This window comes from Perissodus microlepis, chromosome 7 (assembly GCF_051167445.1).
Source record: "Perissodus microlepis isolate ML-2025 ecotype Zambia chromosome 7, ASM5116744v1, whole genome shotgun sequence".
NCBI classification, from domain to species: domain Eukaryota; kingdom Metazoa; phylum Chordata; class Actinopteri; order Cichliformes; family Cichlidae; genus Perissodus; species Perissodus microlepis.
In genome coordinates this window covers 36,170,786-36,191,518 of record NC_140467.1, presented here as the reverse complement: position 1 = coordinate 36,191,518, position 20,733 = coordinate 36,170,786, and the positions used below count along the sequence as shown (strand labels likewise).

The window sequence follows — 20,733 nt, the reverse complement described above, 5'->3', positions numbered from 1 at the left end:
TGAGAGTGTCACGCCCGACTGCACCGAGTACACTATAAGATTTAAATATCAAAGGTTTCGGAGCTATAATGTACGGCTGTTATGGTAGGCATAAACAGAAGCACTGAGAGCCACGATGAAGACTTGTCTTATTTGCACCACAAACGTTGCCTTTTATGTTATATTTCCTTACACGGTGTAGAGATATTCATCACCCTGCTTTGACTTTATTGGTAGCACTACCTGGTGCCACCAACTTTGTCTGGCTATGACAAAGTATCTTTGCACTAAACCCCCCTGCACCACAAATAAGACTGTTGTCAAAGTGTGATCAGAATATCGGGGTTATTTCCTTCTAATTATTAATCTTAAAATTCCTTGTCACGAAGACAAGAAAAGGTAGCTTAAGCATTTAGACGTCAGAAACTGCCTCAAAAAGAAAAGGCCTTAAGGGGAAATTCTTTCAGCTTTTACACAATGCAAAGGACCAAACAATAACAGACATCTTTTTTTTTTTTGAGTAACTCTAGACAATTGGATTTTTTTTTCCATCAAACAACCAAAGAATAAACTGTGATACACAAGGAAGTAGATAAACTTGATAAAACAAATGCACAGCTGTACTGAAAAGATAATGGAAACTACGGACAAAAGGTTAGTGAACCATAACATTGAATTTTCATGGGAAACAAAACAGAAAAAAAAGGAACAGAAGTGTGATAAAATAGTTTTTTTTTTATTTCACAGACACCAGGACAGGAAGGAAGAAAAAAAAAAAAAACAGCTTATGGTGATATTTGTTGAACACGAGGAAACAAAAATGACTATGTACATCTGAGAATGGATGCCTGAGTTTCATCTGAGTTGCAAGAACTAAAAGTCAACAGGCTCCTCTAACTATCACATATCGCAGAGGAACATAGACTGTAAATGAAGTTTGTCCACACAGAAAAAAACAAAACAAATAACAAAAACACCAAGAAAGACACAGAAAGAACTCCATAGGCATACACTTACAGAAAACATGTCACATTGAACCCTTAAAAACAAAATAGACAGGGTGAACAACAGTCACTGATATAACAATAATAATGATAATAATAATAATAGTAATAGTAAAAACACATCTTATTTATAGGCGCCTTTTAAAACATATGGCACTGTGCCCGGAAAATTGAATCTGATGGATGGTTTATACAATTTATCAAAGTTTACTTTGAATATTTATCATAAAAATATCTTTAAAACAGGTATTTCACTTTTACATTACTGTGTAGATTGGAAATATATTAACTTTATTACCTGTAAATCCAGCAATTATGGCAAAGTGGCTTCTATGTTATATTTACCATCTTTTTTAAATTCCTAATTTGGCCTTATAAAACTGAATATTTAGTATAAAAGTCACACAGAGAGCAGGTAGTGGGTTCACTCTTGATTAAAGTTTTTTTTTTTGACTGGACCTTGGAAGGACAAGACAAGCATAAGAAAAAGAATTTACTATACAAAGATTCAGCTACAAAGATTTTTTTTAAATGACAAAAAGATGACATTCATTGCACCAATAGTAATATTTAAAACAAAAACAAAAAAACAGAAGAAATTAAAATCAAATTTGTGTGCACATTCTAGTACAAAAGCTCCGAATGCATCCTTTTATATCTCACATCCATCAGAGCCCCGAGTTTACTGGAACACAATTTAAAAAGGAAGTAAAGGGCGGGTTCTCAAATTGACCCTGTGAATAATTTTTAAAATATTTCACTGTCTTTGTGAATGTTGCCACCAGAATGGAGGAAGGAGAGTGTCAGTGAAAAGAAAACATCCATTTGTGGTTCTATTTAAAAAAAAAAAAAAAAAGGAATTAAACATTGGATAAGGACTAACTCAGTAAACACGTTGTCCATACAGTAATCGTACAGTAACACAGCTTCATATAACTGGGGGGAAAACACACATACACAATGCTGGGAAGACTCACAAGAAATGGCTTAGCTCAGGCTATTAATACTATTGAAGTCTCCCTTCATTGACACTGTATTCACTTCCAATTCGTCCAATCAGTTTTAGTATTGACCTAGAGTGACTGACAGGGAGCATGTAATGTATTTACCTATGTAATATTTGTGTAGAAGGACAGATTTATTAAAAAGAAATGTCCTTAACACAAGACTGAGCTAAACCATGTCTGTCAATCTACCCCAAAGATTATGTTTTTTCCTTACATATAAACATCACATATAACATAGGTATGCATTTTTTTAAGTTTGATATACAATAATATACAAAAAAGCTTCAACTGGATCCATGCATAATATGTGGAGCTAGCTTGAGAGACAATACAGTTGCCAAACTGGGAAAAACAAAAAAAAGTTGGACTTAGATGCACCTTGTGTTTCTGAAATGACAGACAGCAAAAGAAACTACACAGCCTTAGATGAGCAGAATGTAACAACCAAACCAGCAGAAAGAAAGAAAGAAAAAATTGCTTCTCAAGCAGAAGAGCCTCTCGGTTCCATCTGTGGTGCAAAGCTAGCAGGACACAAGGTTTATAGGCACAGGTGTGAAAAGCAGGACTAAAGCAGACAAGCTGTATCGGAGGTATTTTTAAGTTGGCCACCCAGAAATCGAGTGTTTTCCGTGAGCCGATGGGTTTTGAGACAGATGTACAGTGAGCGAGGGTTACTCTTGTCAGTTTATTGCATGCGTGCTCATCTCCACCACCGCCCAGCATGCACTGATCTACCTCATAAACTCAAAGGTTAACTGAGCAGCTGATGCAGGTGGTTCTTAGATTTGTACAATCTCTGCAGTTGATGGCAACTATTCGATCTGTGCCAATGCCCCGCTGTTTATTTCCTCTCCCCAAATGTCCCCTAAAAAAACAAACAAAAAACCCCAAGAAAAATCAGCATCCTAAAACCATCATTTACATTCATTTTACTAACTGCAGTGAAAGCCTAGTGCGTACCCCTTTCGATGTTAGTTACTATGGTGAACAAGACCGCAGTAACCACCCAGAATGCACCTCTCTCGTGTATGGACAGATATGAGGCGTGCGAGTACGCACATTGTTCCTAATGATATCAAATGCAGCACTTTCTGCATCACTTTCCATGTTTCGTGTTAAAATAAAGCAAGCTACTTTGTAGCACTTTTTGCTTTTGTCCCCTCAAAGGCCCTTTGAGGGCCTCTTTTGATCTAAACCTTTGCCCTCATTTCATTAGTAACATCACTCTAATCTTGTAATTTATTTAAAAAAAAAACAATAAAAAACATGATAAGGAAACTTTTTTTAATGGCCTCATTATGTCATATTTTGTCTTTGGCTGACTACACCAGTCAGTTTATGACAACAATTTTCATCTATTCCAATTAAATTTTAAGTTCCAGCTTTTCAGATTTACTACTTTCCTCTTTTTCTTATGATTTGATGGTTTGACTTAATAATGAATCTGAACAAAACACACTCCCATTTTTTTTTTAAACACAATGACCCTGGGGTTATTATTATTGGAATCTAGACAAAACAGCTGAATATGTATGCTCTAATATTCTCTAGATGACTAAGAATCCATGTATTTTCATAATGCTGGTGATCTGTGAAAGGCCAGTATCTTTCCCTCTTTCTTTTATGCGAGTCTTTCATTCGCACACATTTAGAAACAGTGAATGGATGGACAGAAAGAACTACAACAAAAGAAACAAAACCTTTACTTAATATGCCAGACAACATAACAGGGATATCATGCAACATAAAATCACTTGCCATAAATGAAACAAAGTCTATTAAACCCCGGACCTCATTCTCTATGTCCATATTCTCCCTCATGCCAGTAGCAGGTGACAGGTTGCTCCCTGCCTCCCACCTGAGCCCATAATGCCCGTCATTGCTTCTTTGGCATCAGACACGCACAGAAATTAGCAGAAGTGTTGCTTCCTTCACAGCATTGAGTCGGTCAATCAGTCGAGGTGAGAATGAACACACGCTATATGTGTTACCTCTCACAGTGATTGAGAGTGTGAGGAGTTCTGGGTGACGAGTTGTTCCAGAAACAATGTTCCCCTTTGCTCCTGTTTGGCAGCTGCACTTGTTTTTCCTTATTTGTTGCTTAAAAGTTAAAAAAAATGTTTGGGGAGACTTGACAGAGCACTGGTTATGAGTGAACTCATATGTCCCTGTGCAGTGTCGCTCCTACAGTCGTGTGTAGTAGTGAGCATTGCTGAAGTGAAGAGGACTGTCCCTATACCCATGGACGGCAGGTAGGAGTCTCATGTTGCATTATGGGTAGTGCACTTGTAGTCACTGAATATGTCCAAGGAAATCTTTCAAAAAACTGCCCATCAGTCAGCCAATATAAACTGGTAATGACCTTACTTTGTCAAGTTCTTTACATGAGTTAGTTCCTGCTGCCTTGGATTCTGGATGGACTCTTGAATGACGCTCTGTGGTTAATGTAGCCAAATATGGACGGTCAGCATGTTAACAGCGGGGAATGGTACAGGCTGACTCACTGGTGAAACCCCAGAAGGGGCTGATGGGTTGAAGATGTTTCAAATTAACCTGAGATGAGAGGAGAAAAAGCTGATGAAAAATGAAGATGGGAAGGGAGCACATGAAGGAGAGCAGAGTAGAGGGAAGCAGGAGGGAAAAAGGTTTTACAAAAGCACAGATTTAAATAGCAGAGTTAGATGACAGATATGCAGCCATACTTAGAGGGTTATAATCTGTGTGTGTGTGTGTGTGTGTGTGTGCGTGTGTGCGTGTGTGTGTGTGCGTGTATGTGTGTGTGTGTGTGTGTGTGTGTTAGCCTTATAATCACAAGTTGGCTAGCTATCTGAAGGGTTGTCTGAATGTTGTTTATAGCATTCTTTTGAACCATTTTGGTTCTTTAGGCAGTGGCTCACTAGCTTAGTGCTCTTTTGACGGCATTTTGCTGTACTTATACAAATTTGAAAGAAGTGACATTTAATTAGGAGTTTAATTATCTCCTTGCCACAGAATCTGTTCACCATTGAAATGTCTGAAACTGTCAAAACTCCCAAATGTGCTCATCTAAACACAAAAACAGCCAGGTATGTTCACATATGCAGCATAGTTTATGTAAGGGGGGAATAAAAATGGCAAAAAGCCTCTAAAAAATAGTAACAGTTTCTTACATTAGATTGGGATGGACTTCATCTTGACCATAGAGGTGAGCTCTTGTTTGGTGGCATGATCACGTCGCCTCTGTCTCATCCTGGATATACAAAATGAAACCATCAGCACTGACTGACAAAAACTTTAAGAATGCCAGGCTATCCAAAAAAAAAAAAAAAACAAAGAAAAAAAATGTTACTCAAACTAAAACAGAGACACAGACCACACAGTCATGGACTGTGGATGTGGGATATGCCTGTGTGTGTATTTTTCTTACCACACAACAAAGATGAGGGAAAAGATGGTGGTGAGGATGACCACAGAGAACAAAACCAGGAGAATCACCAGACCTAAATTACCTTCATCCCCGTGTTTAGAACCTGGGTGGGAAGAGAAGAGGAGCAGAGGAGAAGGGAGGTTCAGCAAAACAAGCAGGGTGGGAGGTACAGAGAAGGACAGATGACAGAATTCACACAGAACATTGCAGAGAGACGAACGCACACATGATGGAATAAGCAGATGCAAAAGTGCAGTGAAATAAATACAATAAAAGTCCAAATTGGCATAACATGGGGAGAAAAAAAAGAAGTTTACACATCTATGTGAGACAAAAATGGAAAGAAAAAAAGCTGTGTGTGTTCCTGGATTTAATTACTCCCTGGTGAGAAGCTAATTTGAAATCTGCCATTATGGCTTTTCACCCAAACATGCATTTATTATACTGAGAGGAGTAAACAACTCGCTTTCACATACACAAATGAGAGAAAACATCACCCCGAACTGTAAAAGTACCAACACATCCAACAACGAAAAAGCAAAAGTGCATATCACTGACAGCATTAAAAGGTGATTTATGAGCACATCTGCAAACGACAGTGCTTTCTCTCACACGCTGACACAAATAGAAGAAGACATCTGCTTCACAGGACACCAGTTTAAATAATCCAACAGCACCAGTCACAGGCTTTTAGTCTGTCCTCCACTGCCAAACCTGTAGTTGTCTCCTTGTATATACTGCGTGTGGGTGGGTGTATACTTGTTGTGCGTATCCTGCATGTGTATATTTTAGACGGCATGCTTGCAGCTGCAGGCTGCTTTTAACTCTGTTTTTTTCCCATGTATACCTGAGCTTGCCATGTACTTTGCTTTCATCCAGTGTGCACACAGCATCGTAGAAAACATGACAACCCACAGGTGCCAATTACTGCAATTATATGTAATTTGGTGATGAAGCCAGGTACAAGCTACTTGCACTGTTCTATCAAGTAACAAGTAATAACCATAATAAATGCCTTCCTAGAGATTGCTGCTGCATCAATGCCCGATGAGCCTTCTCAACGCCACCAAAACACAAGGTAAAAACATCTCGTCTTGCGCTTATTAGGCTATGATTCGCATGGTTCAGTGGTTTTCAATCATTTTCATCCAATCTATGCTCAAAAAAGGGCCAATAGATACACTGAAGGACACCTACATCATTAAAAAAACATATTTCTCTTTTTTCCCCTCTATCTCAGTAACTGTTCATCTGATCCACTTCAAACTTGTTGGGCGTGTTACTGGAAACTGGAGTAAGTGCAGTGTCAAGTGCACTTAAAATCACTTGGACAAGAGGTGCTCATATTTTGGCTAAAAATTGTTCTCTGATAGTAGTATTTCCTCCACATGACTGCTGTCTACCCCATGCTATGTGTGAGGGGGAGGAGGAGGACCACACATACACACAAGGGAAATGTATAATTGGCTGTCTTTGTGATGACATCGCAGACATTAACGCATCCCCAAGCCTCTTACCCTTAAGTTTGACGACCACAACTAAGTGCCAGACTACTCTCCGAACCTAACCCGGAGTGTGGGACTCTCGAGTTAAAAATGTCTTATGTTTTGTAAAACTTTTACAAAACATAAGGTCAGGCCATCCACACTAATTCAAGGGGCTATTGGGTCAAAGAACCAGAAAGACCTTTCTAAGTGCTATAGGAAAGCAAAATGCATATATAAACATAATTTTCATTCTACTGCTATGTGTTTAATTCCTCTAATAACTGTAAATAATGCCTCAGCTTCTCAGCTGTTGAAGATAACTGAGTAAAATCTAGACAGAGGGAGAGCGGAAAAAAACAATCAAGAAACATCAGTATGCGAGAACTGATCCAAGATTTGAGCCGCTACACTGTTGTGCTACCTGCTGCTAAAAACATGCTAATAAATGAAAATCATTTATGGTTAAAATTACTTAGTAATGAAACGGTAATAGCAACTGTTACAGAGAAGGTCTAATATTAGTAGCGCTAAAAGGGGTTGTGGTAATTGTGGTAGCAACCTAGGTGGTGTAGTACTAATCTAGTGACATTAGCTGCACATTTGGTGTCTTACCCCGTGACTTTGGAGTGGAGGCTTCAGGCTTTGATTTGGTTGGGAGAGTAAAGATGTCCTCTGGCTCCACATCAGGCTCAGGGGTGGTATAGTCTGTAAGGCAAACACAGGCCCAGAGTACGTTTTTTACTTTAGTCAGTAAACAGGGATAGTACAAAGCCTTTAATAAAAGTTCTAATACTACTCTTAACTGAATGTGATTCAACTTTAAGTGTATTTAAAGATAATTATTTGATCGTGTTACCTTTTAATCAAATCTATATAATGCCTTAATTTATTGATCGCTTTTTGGATCGTAAATTTGCTCTCAAAATAAAATGACTGATACGGACTACTTTAATTTTTCCTCCTACCTTCCCAGGGCCTGCCGAGTAGCAGAGGAGACCATTCACTCCACTGGCTCTCCGCGTTAATTTCATCACGGGTTCGCACCTGAACCTGGTGAAGGTGGCCTGCCAGAGCGTCCCATATTACAATTGAATTATCCAAAGAGTAAATCTGGTTAAAAAGAGAGAGAAACATGTCAGGGAAGGAGCACACACACACACACACACACACACACACACACACACACACACACACACACACACACACACACACACACAAGATGGTAGCAGTCAACTTAGAAAGTTAAAACAAAGAAACCGCAATGCAGAAGTTCATGACCAACACTTCCCCCCTTGTGTTTAGCTGTAGTGTGTTTAAAGTGACTTACCAAAACAAAAACAGTGAAACAGTTGTGCGGCTTTTAATGTTTTATCTCAGTTTATAAAAGCAGAAAGTTGTGCTTTATCAGTTGGAAATCAAAAAATTATTTTCAACTGCTGGTAAAATATTTGAAACATTTGTTATATTTTCTCCAATGTGCATGTTCAAGTTTATTCCTAACTACAACCCCATCGACATTGAAGTGAAATCAACGGTCTTGCTTACGAACCTCTGACCAGAACATAGAGCCCTGTGGCCTATATCTGATATGAAATATCAAAGGAAAAGCATCATGCTGGGGCCAGGAAGAGGGAAATCTCCATGAGATCAGTAGCTTCTTTGGATACCCTTCAAGTTCCTTCACCAACACTGACTCTGGAGGGTCTGGTTTTACTGGAAAACACAGGATTAAATCAAATTTGATTAAGTATTATATTTTGTTATTTTCACTGGGCAAAAAACATACAAAATCTCTCATGCTGTGTTACTTTGATGTTAGTATTGGTGATCAAAAACTCTAAAATAATGACGTTAATGAAATAAAGTATGTTGAAACAAAATCATGACCTGGTACAACTGGTACAATGAATCCAATTTAACTTCAATGCTTTCATTAACTATTGTCATTGTTTTAAATATTGCCCTCACCTGTGTGTTAAACAAAAATGCAGAGAATGGGAAAAATGGTGAACAACATCTAATGGCCATTCACAGATCTCAAACAGCTATGATGTATGTAGACAGCGATGCAGCAAAACAGGATGAATTAGGTCATAATATGAGAATCACAAGGGCATTGTCATAACAGCAAAAACAAAGACAGACGTGTGTCATTAGATATCATGATGCATTGTCTTCTGTACACACCAGTTTGCTTTAACTTTACCTGTGCATGTGTGAAATTCCACTTTGTGTTCCCAGAATTTGTTTTGTGTGTTTATTCATAATGCAGGTAATATTTTGGAAATGGGAAAAAAATCCTTAAAATGTAATGTATATATGAGGTCTATATTACACAAGTGTGTTTAGCGTGATCTTACATAGCTCGTGTAATTTAACACTGGCGGTTGTATTCTTAGACCCAAGCGCATTCGTCTCTGTGATTTTAAGGGTATGGATGGGCTGCCAGAAAGCAGGGTGAACTACATCGCAGTGCTTCTGGGTGACGTCCACGATGCATGGGCTCCACTCTTTACCATTGCTTAAAAACACACAAAAAATGCTATTTAGAGTTAATGACAACTGAAATATGTGCTAAAAACAGCAAAGATAGTACAACCAATTCACCACAGCTCAATACTGAAGCCTCTAAATAAATGTCAGGCTGATATAAATGTAGTGTGTACATGTCAGCTCTGAGAGTCTGTTCCGCCAAGGCTTATGGTGTTTACAGTGACCAGATAAAGCTGTGTAGTGTGTGGTCTGTAAATTCCAGATGAATTATTAAGAATCAGTCTCTTCTAGTGTTTCCCAATAAGATTTTTTTCGAAGTGTGCCAAACATTTACCAGTGAGACAAAAGATAAAAAGAACAGAAATGACAATGGCACAAGTGAAATTATTTACCTCAACAGCAAAAAGGTAACAGATCTAATAGCCCTTTTGTGGTTCAGTGCTTCAGTATGCTTACATCTCAGAGTAGAAAAGTCATATTGTGACTGTATTTGTTTACACTTATTATTTATTTGTTGAATTGTCCACCAGCTGAATGTCTAATCTTTACTCAGCAGGCCTTAAGAGTCAGTCTTGTTCCTGCTAGTGTCTACTGCAGTCCAAGAAAACACTTTAAGTGTGTATTGTTTCCTGTTTAAGAGCACTACAGTTTGCAAAAGTGTGCGTGCCCAGCTTAAGAGCCATATGACAAGTTGGAGGAAGAACGGCAGACTCAAAGAAGGATAATTTGATATATATGAGCATACTACTCAAACTATACACACTGCATTCAAAATTCAACTCTGTGCAGTAACTAGCTCTTACCTGAAGGAGGCATTATACTCTGCTGGCAGAAAGGTCTTTACAGTTTCTACCCAGGAGCAGCGAACATGTGTGTGATTGGGCACTTGACAGGAAATGGTCAGCCGCCCAGGGGGATCTGGGGAACAGTAGTAAGGCATAGATCATTTTCAGGATAGAAAGGGAGTAATGTTTTTCAGAGCTCTGTTATAAGTTGTTATATTTTTTAAAGTTTATATGGCTTGTCTTCAAGTCTAAAATTAACAGCTCGGTGTCTGTGCCCTAGTTTCCTGCACATTGACCAGTACCATGGAAAAATTCCCTGAACTTCAAAAGGAAGCCTACTTAGGGAGATGCTTCCTGTGCAAGACAGTTATAGGAAGTGGAGGGCTTTGTCTAATTGATGACCGATAAGACCAGTTTCCTCTGAGGACCAGCATTGGTGCTCTGATTATCACTGTTTCAGTAAGTTGTCCTGTTAAATTCCTTCATTAAAAATGCATATCCAGAGGGAAATAAAAACATGTTGAGATAAATTTGTAAAAGAGATGAGAATTTCTCAGGGGCACAAACATAAACTTCCTCTAAGATCTGTAGGGGATTGGGAGACTTACTGTATACATGAGGCCTGTAACACAGGGATGCAAGCAGGTTTCTGCTTAGAAAACTGAATTTTTGAAGGCTGCAGTCCCATGCCAAAAGACTAGATACAGAACAGACCTTTTTAATGGTGCTAACCCATAAATTAAGAGCAAGCTTAACAAGTCACAGGAACACTTACGGCCCAGCCTGAGTTTTATAGAACGGAGGAGCCGCCCACTGTTGTCATAGCAGCTGTAGGTGCCCTGCGCTGAATGGTTGACACGCAGCAGGACTAAGCTTCCATTTGGTGTCACTTGATGCCATGGTAACACTGCGCTGTGGCTGAGATGCCACGACACAGGTAACCTAGTCAGGGACATGTTAGACTTTGGTTATTATGCTTTAGAGGACTTTATCTCAACTCCAATCCTAGATTAGAACAATAACAGTAAGCACCTAATATCAAAAACATACATGTTACAACATTAATTTATAAAGAAACTACAACTAACACAACATCAGTACAGGTTATATTACATTCATTTTTATTGTGCCAGCCCCCCTTTTGTTTAAAATGAAGAAGTACATCTTATTACTTTTTTTTGAGCAACACACTACTTTCTTCTGCTATGTAAGTCAAACAATAACAAAATGCACAGTTTGTTGATGCCATTAAGAAGCCGTCCTTATTCATGTCAAGTCATGTACATTATTTAGCTTCATTATGACAAGAAAGGTGCAAGTAAAGTTAACCAAATTAATGATAACTGTTAACTTGCAGCTATTGAAGCTAATAGTAACTGTATGGGCAGAAACTACTGTTAAACACGCCAGTGCTTTACTCAAGCACGACAAAAACAGGATGAAGGCACATACAATACACACACTACAGGACAATGAACACTTTTAGCAGTAGAGTAAAGGCATGAATATACCTGAGACTGACCATTTGAGCAATTAGGTATATGCCATAAAAAGATAAGGTTTCTATAGTCCTGTGGACGACACAGTATATGTTCGTATAATCAACTAATTCTTCAGAATCTCTTCTGATGGAATTTGCTGGCATTATGCTTTAGTTATGTGTAGTATCTTATTTTTGTCTCATCTCTGTATAGCTTACTGGTTTTTCTTTTAAGTAAGATATCTGCTGTTAAGTTTCTTTGTTGTAATTAGGGCCTCGGTTAAGCAGGCCTAAAGACCACTTGGCAACCTCCAGTCACTAGTGAAAAATATATTCCTATTGGCTGGCAAGTGGTTGTTGGCTAAAATTGGTTGAGGAAGGAGCACTAAAAACCTCCTTGTGATTGCTTTGGTTGCTAGAGGATTGCCGCATTCACCCATGGTTCACCCAAGACCCTAGTAAAACTTGAAAAATTGTGCTTTACAGCTGAAACCAGCACATTTAAAAAGGTGCAACATTATATTTTCCTGATTTGCACTGCATCTTAGCAAGTAAGTGGCAAGTCTTTGTGTGTCAATTCGATGTCTACCCTACATACTACAGGAAATAGCAGCAAACTGAAGTGACCAAAGTAATCAGAGGAGGTTTTGGGGGCATTAACATGTACTTCTTTGCAATGAATTTAACCTGGCAAAAGCAAGCAATTTCCTGCAACCGCTCTGGGAATACACGCACAATTCCCCAGCGACCAGTGGTTACCAGTGACTGACTGGCCTTAAGCCAATATGACTGAGGCTTAGCGATTGATTTCACAGCACACTCCAGCAACCACTCTCGAAACAGCTTCCCTAATGACTGGTAGTTAACAGATGGTCGCAAACTGGTTTCTAGGCCGATGACACTGGGGACTATGGCAAACTTCTTTTGACACCAACATTAAAAATGAACCTTCTGAGTAAGAAAATAACTAAGAAAAACAATGAGTCTAACAGTTTTTCAGTATATAAATTAATATCATCAAAACCTTTGTGACAAATTTGCTCTGCGTGCAAATGCATGGAGATGCTATACTGAACAACTCTTTCAAACACCACAACAAGTGTGCTAGTGTGTTGCTCTTTTTTCTTCCTTACCTGATTTCCGAATTATTGCATGCCAGTGTCACATTCGACTCCAAGCGCCCATACTGCTCGCCTGACACTGCAAACACAGACATCGCATAAAATATTAAAGCACTGTGTTGTCTGGCTTGCAGTATCTGCACATTGCACAATCTAACATACCATGTGTCAGCATTGTCTGTATTAATGTGATTCAAGCGGCACCATTTACAGTATATTCTGCCGTGTCACAATAACATGACCATACAAGGCAAGGGATCCTGCAGACACCAGGCTGAGGAGACTTTGGCACACAGTATAAAGCTGCTCCATCATTAAAGTAATATTACTGTGTATCAGCAAATCCAATCTGGGAACCTTTTAATAATGGACAGAGGATCAGTGAAACGTTTCACCAAAATACCAGGAACATCCTGTCGTACTGGCTTCTACAAAAGGAGACAGTACGGCAGGTCGTGTGAGAGTTTTAAACTTGGAAGTGCTGTATTATGAAAAGTGTTCACTTTCTACAATATGGAACCTTCAATTTTCTTGTTGATAACGCTCACTCATTGATTACAGAAGACTCAAAATCACCTTGGTTTCCCAGTCTTAACTTCACAAAGACACAGTAACATATTTCACGGTGACTTGTATTTATTTCTATTTCAAATTACTGCTGTATTGAATAATGGAGATAACTTTAGTTTTATCTGCTGAGATTTTTTAGGTTTTATCTCTGATATCCTCCTCTTCACCAGCTTTGCTGCAGCTATGCTTTAATCCATAGACAACTATGGCAACCTAACAGTTTAGGACTTTTTGGTATATTATTTATTAAACAATGTAAGATTAGATACAGATGTAACCTTGTAGTTTTAAAGATCATTCTCCAATTTAAATCCAGCAACAATGGATACTAATGACTCTGGATATGAAATTTTGATATCAGTAATATTCTTTGTAATCTGCAAAACTACAACATGCTGTCACACAGAATTGCAGGGTGGTGCAGATTTGAAGGAATACTAAGACTAGTGTATACCTGAGCAAATATTTGAGGTGGCTGTAGTGATTTGCAAACTTGATACACTATCTCCAGTATATGAGTATCTGTGTGTATGTTTAGCTTGGCTACACAAAGTGAATGCTGGCATTTATAGTAGATTCAGTGTGGAGAAAATAAAAAAAAACAAAAACACTTTGACTGCCAGTCTGCCACGAACACACCTTCATTAATGTTAACCTCAATCACTCAGGCATGCATACTCCCTGCCGACCTCTCCTCCCTTGGTAGCAAACAATCTATCCCAGGTTTGTGATTCTGTATTTTCCATTAATTCAGCTTTTTTGTATCTTATTATCTTGTAACAAACTGAATAAAGTGGCTTCATTAAGCTGAAACCTCCTTTTATGTTCAGAAATCACATGGAGAAGAAGAGGCATCTTAATGTTGTTACATATATTATTTTTCCCCCTCCCATAACAACTGCGTATGCCCTTTGGGGACCAACTAAGTAAATCCTAAATTAAATTTGACACATACTCAAGATGAAGACTTTACTGACAGCAGTTTCAATATTTGGTTTTCACTGGCACTCCTGCTGTTAGTAGCTGTGCAAAATGAGACAGCTGGGAAAAGAGGAACAATGATCCACAGTGACTTTGTGGTTGCATTTATATTTTTGAGTACAAAGCTGAGTGACATTAGAAACAGAGCTGTGATAGAAAGATACATCCAAAACTTTCAAAATGAGAAAAATGCTCTCCTGTTTCAAAAATGGAAATAAAAATAAGCTTGCATCTTGTTATTTACGGTTTGAATTAATTTGATCAGTTTAATTGCTCTTCAATCAACAACTTAATGAGTAAGATCTGGAAACATTAAAAGAAAAAAAGCTTGTAAGGGTTCAGGCAAAACTTAAACAAAAAAAATCCAAAAAACAAAACTACAGATATCTGAAAAATAAATAAATACTTTACTTTTATGATTGCTAGATCAAGGTCTTAGAGACTTGAAGGCACAGAATCCAAGGTGTTTGAAGTCCAGACTGACATTTCTGGAGTCTTTAATGATTTGGCGTGCCATACCATCTACCAATGTTGGTGGTGGTTGGTTTTATCCAAAGTCTAAAGTCAACTATTTCCTTTTCCAGTAGGACTTGGCATTTCCCCATGGTGCCCAAACTATTACCAAATTGTTTCCTGATGTCACTACTGTGCTTTGTTGGACAGCCAGAGGTATTTGTCCAAAAGATGAGAAATAACCAACTCCAAAATACAGCTGAGCTAAGGTATGTTATCAAAGCTACCCAGCAGTGATTGAGTAATTCATGGTAAAGGAGCGACAAGCAAATAAGACATACTTTTTTAGAAGTTATATATTTCTTTATTGTAAATCATTTTTTGATTGATCTTAGTAAATGTTCTAATAATCTGAGATAATTGATTTCTAATTTCTATGTGCTACAAGTCATAATTATCAAAAGAAAAGAAAAGATATGCAAGATTTCAATTTATGTGTAATGAATATATTGCATTGCAATTTCTGTTTTTAATTTTTTTTCGACTTTCCACCTTGATTAGATACGTGTGCATTGTGCAGTGAACAGAAAACAGGAAAACAGGGAGAAAGCGTGTGAGGGCATACATGCACCAAAGGCCCTCGGGTCCAAGTTGAGATTGGGCTGCTGCATTTAGCCTTTTGGGATATGGGTACCTGCTTAACCTGCAAGCTAAACCAGTAGCCATTTAACTGTAACTTCTATATAAAAAGGTTTAATCATTCAACCCCACTTGTGTCCATATAACAAAACAACCACAGTAGGTTAAATATTACCTTCCACCTTTATCTTTTCGTATTGTTTCATCTTCTTTTGTTCTTGTAGAGCCTCTCCCAACAGCTTTACCCAGATTTTCTTTTCCCCTTCAACCACTGAACACACACACACACACACAGACACACACACACACACACACACACAAAATCCTCCCTCTGTTTCTGCGTTTGTGAGTGTGTGAGCATGTATGTGTCCTACCTGGGGCCTTGGTGCAGCTCAAAGATTTGGCTGGTCTGAATGTGTGTATTCATGTTTTATTGGCAGTGAAGTACATTATTCCCCAAACCCGCAGCGTTCCACTCATATCTGATTCTGCCTCTGGCAAGAGGACCCAGACATGTGCACAGGCGCACACAGACATAAAACCACACACACATAAATGTGCATTTAAGTACACATACCCACATACATGGACACGCGTGCACACACACACACACACACACACACACACACACACACACACACACACACACACACACACACACACACACACACACACACACACACACGTACACGGGAAGGTTGCAGGTTTCTCCTAACATTGAAATCAGATGGCAGGGTGGACACAGAAATTGCAAGCTGTGTGAAACTTAGTATTTTCCAGACAATAAAAACTGAGTGTGGAATTGCTGCAGGGAAAAGAAGGGGAAAAAAAGAAGAACTGAAAAGGAAACATTTTGACAGTTTCAGCTGAAGGTCTATGGGCAAGCTGTTCATTTTGTTGGAGTAATTAAGAAAAAAAGAAAGTGAGAAAGAAAGAATCTCAATGCCGTAGAAATCTGTACACTAAGGCCAAAAAGGCTCAACAATAAAATTCTTGTTGGAACAAAAGTGAGTAATGAGACGTTCTCTGGTCACGGCTCTTCTAACAAATGTGGATTTCATAGTAAATGCACTGGGTTAAAAAAAAAAAGAAATTAAAAATATGTTTCCTTCTTCCATTCTGTTGCAGGAGCTTTATATCTCATAAGTACTTGCAGTCAAGATAAGTCAAGAGCGCCCAAAATAGCTGACACAGGAATCTGTCCCTGATCCTTAACACAATATGTGTGTAAGTACATGTGTTTGCACATGAATTTGAAAGTGCACTGTCACAGATCTTCTTGTTAAAACAGAAAAGGTCTTTCCGCAAAGTGTTCAAATGCAGTTTGTGTGTGCGCATGTGTCTCACCTTCATTGGTCCAGATCTGAGCACAACTGGGACACAGTGACCACGATAAAAACCAGATGACTGTCAGACACACAGGGCTGAACAAAAGGCCTGGCATCTAGAAAGAGAGAGAGATCGAGTCAGGAATAGAGGTGGCATTATGATTAGGAGTTATTTTAAAGCATTAACATGAGCAGCAGCAGCATTATCATCATCACCACCACCATTCTGGGTCCATTTTGTACAAGAAAATTGGTATGAAAACAAAAATGTGCCCATAAACAACCTGAATTTTCCATTTCTTTTGTCAGTTTCCTCGCAGAAGAAACTACATACCGATGTATAAATGGCTTAGAAACATGTTCCATGCAATTACTTGACAAATCATGCCGTACATGCTTCTTCCTTATTACTGAAAATTCAGTATCAGAAACTATCCAAGTCCAAAAATGCACAGAGCCTGGCCAAGACCACTGTTTGCCTCCATCTCTCCGTGGTGGAACTGTTGAGAGATTTTTTTCTCCTCAAAATTAAAAACAGATTTCCCAAATAAAACAAAAGTGAAAATATGTTGGACAAGACTCTAGGTTTCCATTTGCCAAAAAAAAAAAAAGATCGCCAGCTCCACATGTGTTGGAGAAGTCATCTATCTTCAAGTTTTCTATAAATTCTCCATTTCTTTTCCCAGATGTTCTGAATTTAAGACAATGAAGGTTCGGTGTTTAGGCTCCAATCACAGTGATGATTGGAGCTAAAGTCTAATTATCTGCTGGCATGCTTAAACTAAGATACAGGGCACGATGATGTCTGCATCTGCACTGTTGGCACGCTACATTTCCTAATTAGCACACTACATGCAATGTACAGCTTGATTGCAATTTAGCATTGTGTATAAAATTCAATCTATAATAATTTTTGGAACATTATTAAGTGTATTCAAGAGACAAAGCATGGTGCAGCCGTGCCACCCGTCATAGCTAATTGACATTGCTTTAAACTGACGGCTGCCAACCAAGAATGTCTCATTTTGTAAAATGCCAGTTGCCTCGACTCCTATCTCCTCGCATCTCTTCCTCTTGTGTCTGAGGTAGGAGGGACTGACGCACACAGAGAGGAGGCGAGGAAAAAAAAAAATCAAATATGTAGAAACTACAAAATGAGATAAGGGGATGATACTCTCTAAAAACTTCCTGTTGGAACTTTCAGAAACCAGATCATTTCAGCAAACCCTCTCATCATATTTCACACAATGATTGGTCAGATGTGTGAATGTGAGAAAGTGCACCGAGCTTTAAATGCTTTTATCCTTTGTTACATAACCACACAACTTGCGACAATTTTACTGTAAACAACAAGACGCAAAACTATGGATGTCTTCCTGTGTAGTGTGATTAAAAAACAGACAAGACAAGCAAGGACTTCAAAAAAAAAGAAAAAAGAAAAAGAAAGTTCCAACTCCACACAAGCTCAGGGTCAGTCACATGAACCCTTCCTGACTGCTTCTTTATCCATATGAGACGCACATCAGTAAATAACATATAAAAATGTTTAATCAGGCATGTTTAAAAGAAATTAAAAATAAATCCAGAAAAATTGGTTTGACCCACAGCAAAGAATAAGAAGCACAATGATTTTATAATGTTATAAAGTTACTCATAATTCAACTTCACTCTTTTGAACTGCTCAATGTCATGTTTGTATAAATGAAAATGTAGGGTTGATTGTGGGTTAATCCTGCCTGGTGAAGTCATCACAATGAGGTAAGAACAAACTTATTTTATTTGTACAGAAACTGCACTTCTTTCAATGTCAGAGAGAAACATGGTTCATGAAAGAAAATATCAGGAGCGAGTTAGAAGGCCACAGTGACCTTCAGTGAGCTTATCTAACAGTCTTTTCGTGGTATGAAATCCGACGATAACAAGAAACAAAGAAGGGAGTAGGCGAAGAAATCAAGTGCTACATTAATTAACTGCCACCTCCAAATCCAGGGGAGTATTTCTTTTTTTCTTCTTTTTAGTCTAATGTACACTCAAGATTTTTCCATGAGTACATATACTAACATCACCACCTTGTAGTCAAGTTTCTTTAATATTTACAGTTTTATGGCATGTTCATTATAGAATAGCATAACAGTGAGAAACATTTCAAAGAGAGTGGTTAGAAGTTCTTTGACCTTTAAGCTTATATACAATGTTGTGCAAAATGCACCCTATTTTCTCTATGTTTTTTTAGGGCTCTTCTTTGGATCTTGGCTGCATTTTGCTTCAATCTTTGTCAAGGTCATCCCACACTGCTTCAACAATGCTATGATCCAGGTTTTGGAAAGGCCAATCCATGGATGATAGTGCTCCACTGTGTTTTTCTATCCAGGTATGCTTTTATTGCATTAGCAGTGTGTTTGGGATTATTGTCATACTGAAGAAAATGAAGCCGCTGCCAATCAGATGGTTTCCAGATGGTGGATCAAAATCTCGTGGTACTTTTCTGAGTTCATAATTACATCAATTTTGATACAATCCCCAAAACCACTGGTTGAAATGCAGCCCCAACCCATGACAGAGCCTCCAACTGTGAGAGTCTACACATGACTGTAGACACTCACTGTTGTTCCTCTCCCCTTACCTCTTCTGTGTATATCAACAACAATTAGAATCAGGTATTTGACATTTGGATTAATCAGTCCTTAACACTTGTTACCACTGATTTTCAATCCAGTTCTTGTGTAATTTGGAATACGTCACTCTTTTCTCACTGGTGCCCTTTCTTAAGAAGCTTCAGTGAACAGCAGACGAATCAGCTAAAGGTGCATCTCTCAGGTCCTGTGTCAGGTTTTGCTGGATTTCCCCCCCTATTTCCTCAGCTGTAAATAGGATTTTGGCTCTTCTTTTTTTGGTGCAACTTCTTTTGCCTTGCACTTGTCCAGTTTTTTAAGGATACAGTTCACACTATAACAAGATGTCCCAAGTTTTAAGCTAATAGCTTTTTGAGAATCATCTTGTTGGCACAAAAATACTATTTGCCTGTCAAACTGTGTTATCTCACATTTTTGACAGGTTCAACTAAATGGAAACAAACTGTACTTTAATGACAGGCTACTCCTATCAAAGGGTCTGGGGAGCTATTAGTCAATAGCACTTTAAAAAAAAATTTGTAAAACTCTGTTAAAAAAAAAAAAAAAAAAAAAAAAAAAAAAGTACAGAGTAAAGAACAATTCACCCTAAAAAATGAGCTGTGATTCAAGACTTCTGCACAATATTGTATATCCTTTCCAAAGACCACCTTAAGAAAAAGCAATCTGAGTCTAGGAATCACTGTTTCGTTTCAGGGGGGAAAAAAAAGTTTGTTCCAAAAAGCTTCTGACATACTTTTTGGTTCCTATAATGACACCTACGGAGAGATTTTAGCAATACATGACAGAAAAGACATGACATAAACTCTTATTTGACATCAATGTCTTTTTTTCTTAGTTAATGGCTTTTTTTTTTTTTTTAATTTCACTGTGCGCCAAAATTTAGACAACAGACATTTTCACTGCTACCTTCTCAATCGTTGTCGTAATTCTCAACATAGCATGTGTGTGGATTAGGCAAACATGAAAAAAGAATAGGTTGCTAAATATCATTTGAGAGACTACAAATCAATTTAATAATGAATCCTATTTTACTTTTGTAAATAGTGGAAAAAAGAATTCATAGTTCCCTATGTTACCATCTACAGCAGATTTTGAGGAATCACAGTACTTCCATCATAATTTTGTGTTATACTAGCAATACAAATATGTCGATGTCTATTCAAAAGCACTTTAAACCATTCACCTCTGGTTCTTGGCATCTCAGCAAAAGAGATCATATGTTTGTTTAAACCATAAAATAAATAATCAGCTTTCATCTGGACAAGAAGGTGTTGTGTTTGGCTGATGTAAGTGCTGTGAGTCTGCCAATGTCTAAGCAATGGTTACGATGTGTTTAGTAAATTTTAGACACTGATTTAGAGTGTTGT

General features: G+C 38.1%; 1 protein-coding gene across 4 annotated transcripts in view; it reads right to left on the bottom strand.

Moving 5' to 3' along the window:
* Positions 1-694: 694 nt before the first annotated feature.
* il11ra (interleukin 11 receptor subunit alpha) overlaps positions 695-20,733 on the bottom strand; it is a 50,098-nt gene continuing 30,059 nt past the window's right edge. Inside the window, exons 2-12 of one of the 4 annotated variants that reach the window (XM_084934837.1) lie at positions 16,753-16,849; positions 12,775-12,841; positions 10,937-11,103; positions 10,180-10,294; positions 9,244-9,404; positions 8,433-8,596; positions 7,849-7,993; positions 7,496-7,588; positions 5,397-5,499; positions 5,140-5,219; positions 695-4,564 (exon numbers count right to left, since the gene is read on the bottom strand). In XM_084934837.1, coding sequence (XP_084790963.1) covers positions 5,141-5,219; positions 5,397-5,499; positions 7,496-7,588; positions 7,849-7,993; positions 8,433-8,596; positions 9,244-9,404; positions 10,180-10,294; positions 10,937-11,103; positions 12,775-12,841; positions 16,753-16,849 — 1,191 coding nt within the window. In that variant the 3' untranslated portion in view covers positions 695-4,564; position 5,140. The remainder of the gene's footprint in view (positions 4,565-5,139; positions 5,220-5,396; positions 5,500-7,495; positions 7,589-7,848; positions 7,994-8,432; positions 8,597-9,243; positions 9,405-10,179; positions 10,295-10,936; positions 11,104-12,774; positions 12,842-16,752; positions 16,850-20,733) is intronic. The other 3 variants (XM_084934839.1, XM_084934838.1, XM_084934835.1) reach the window with 3 other exon arrangements.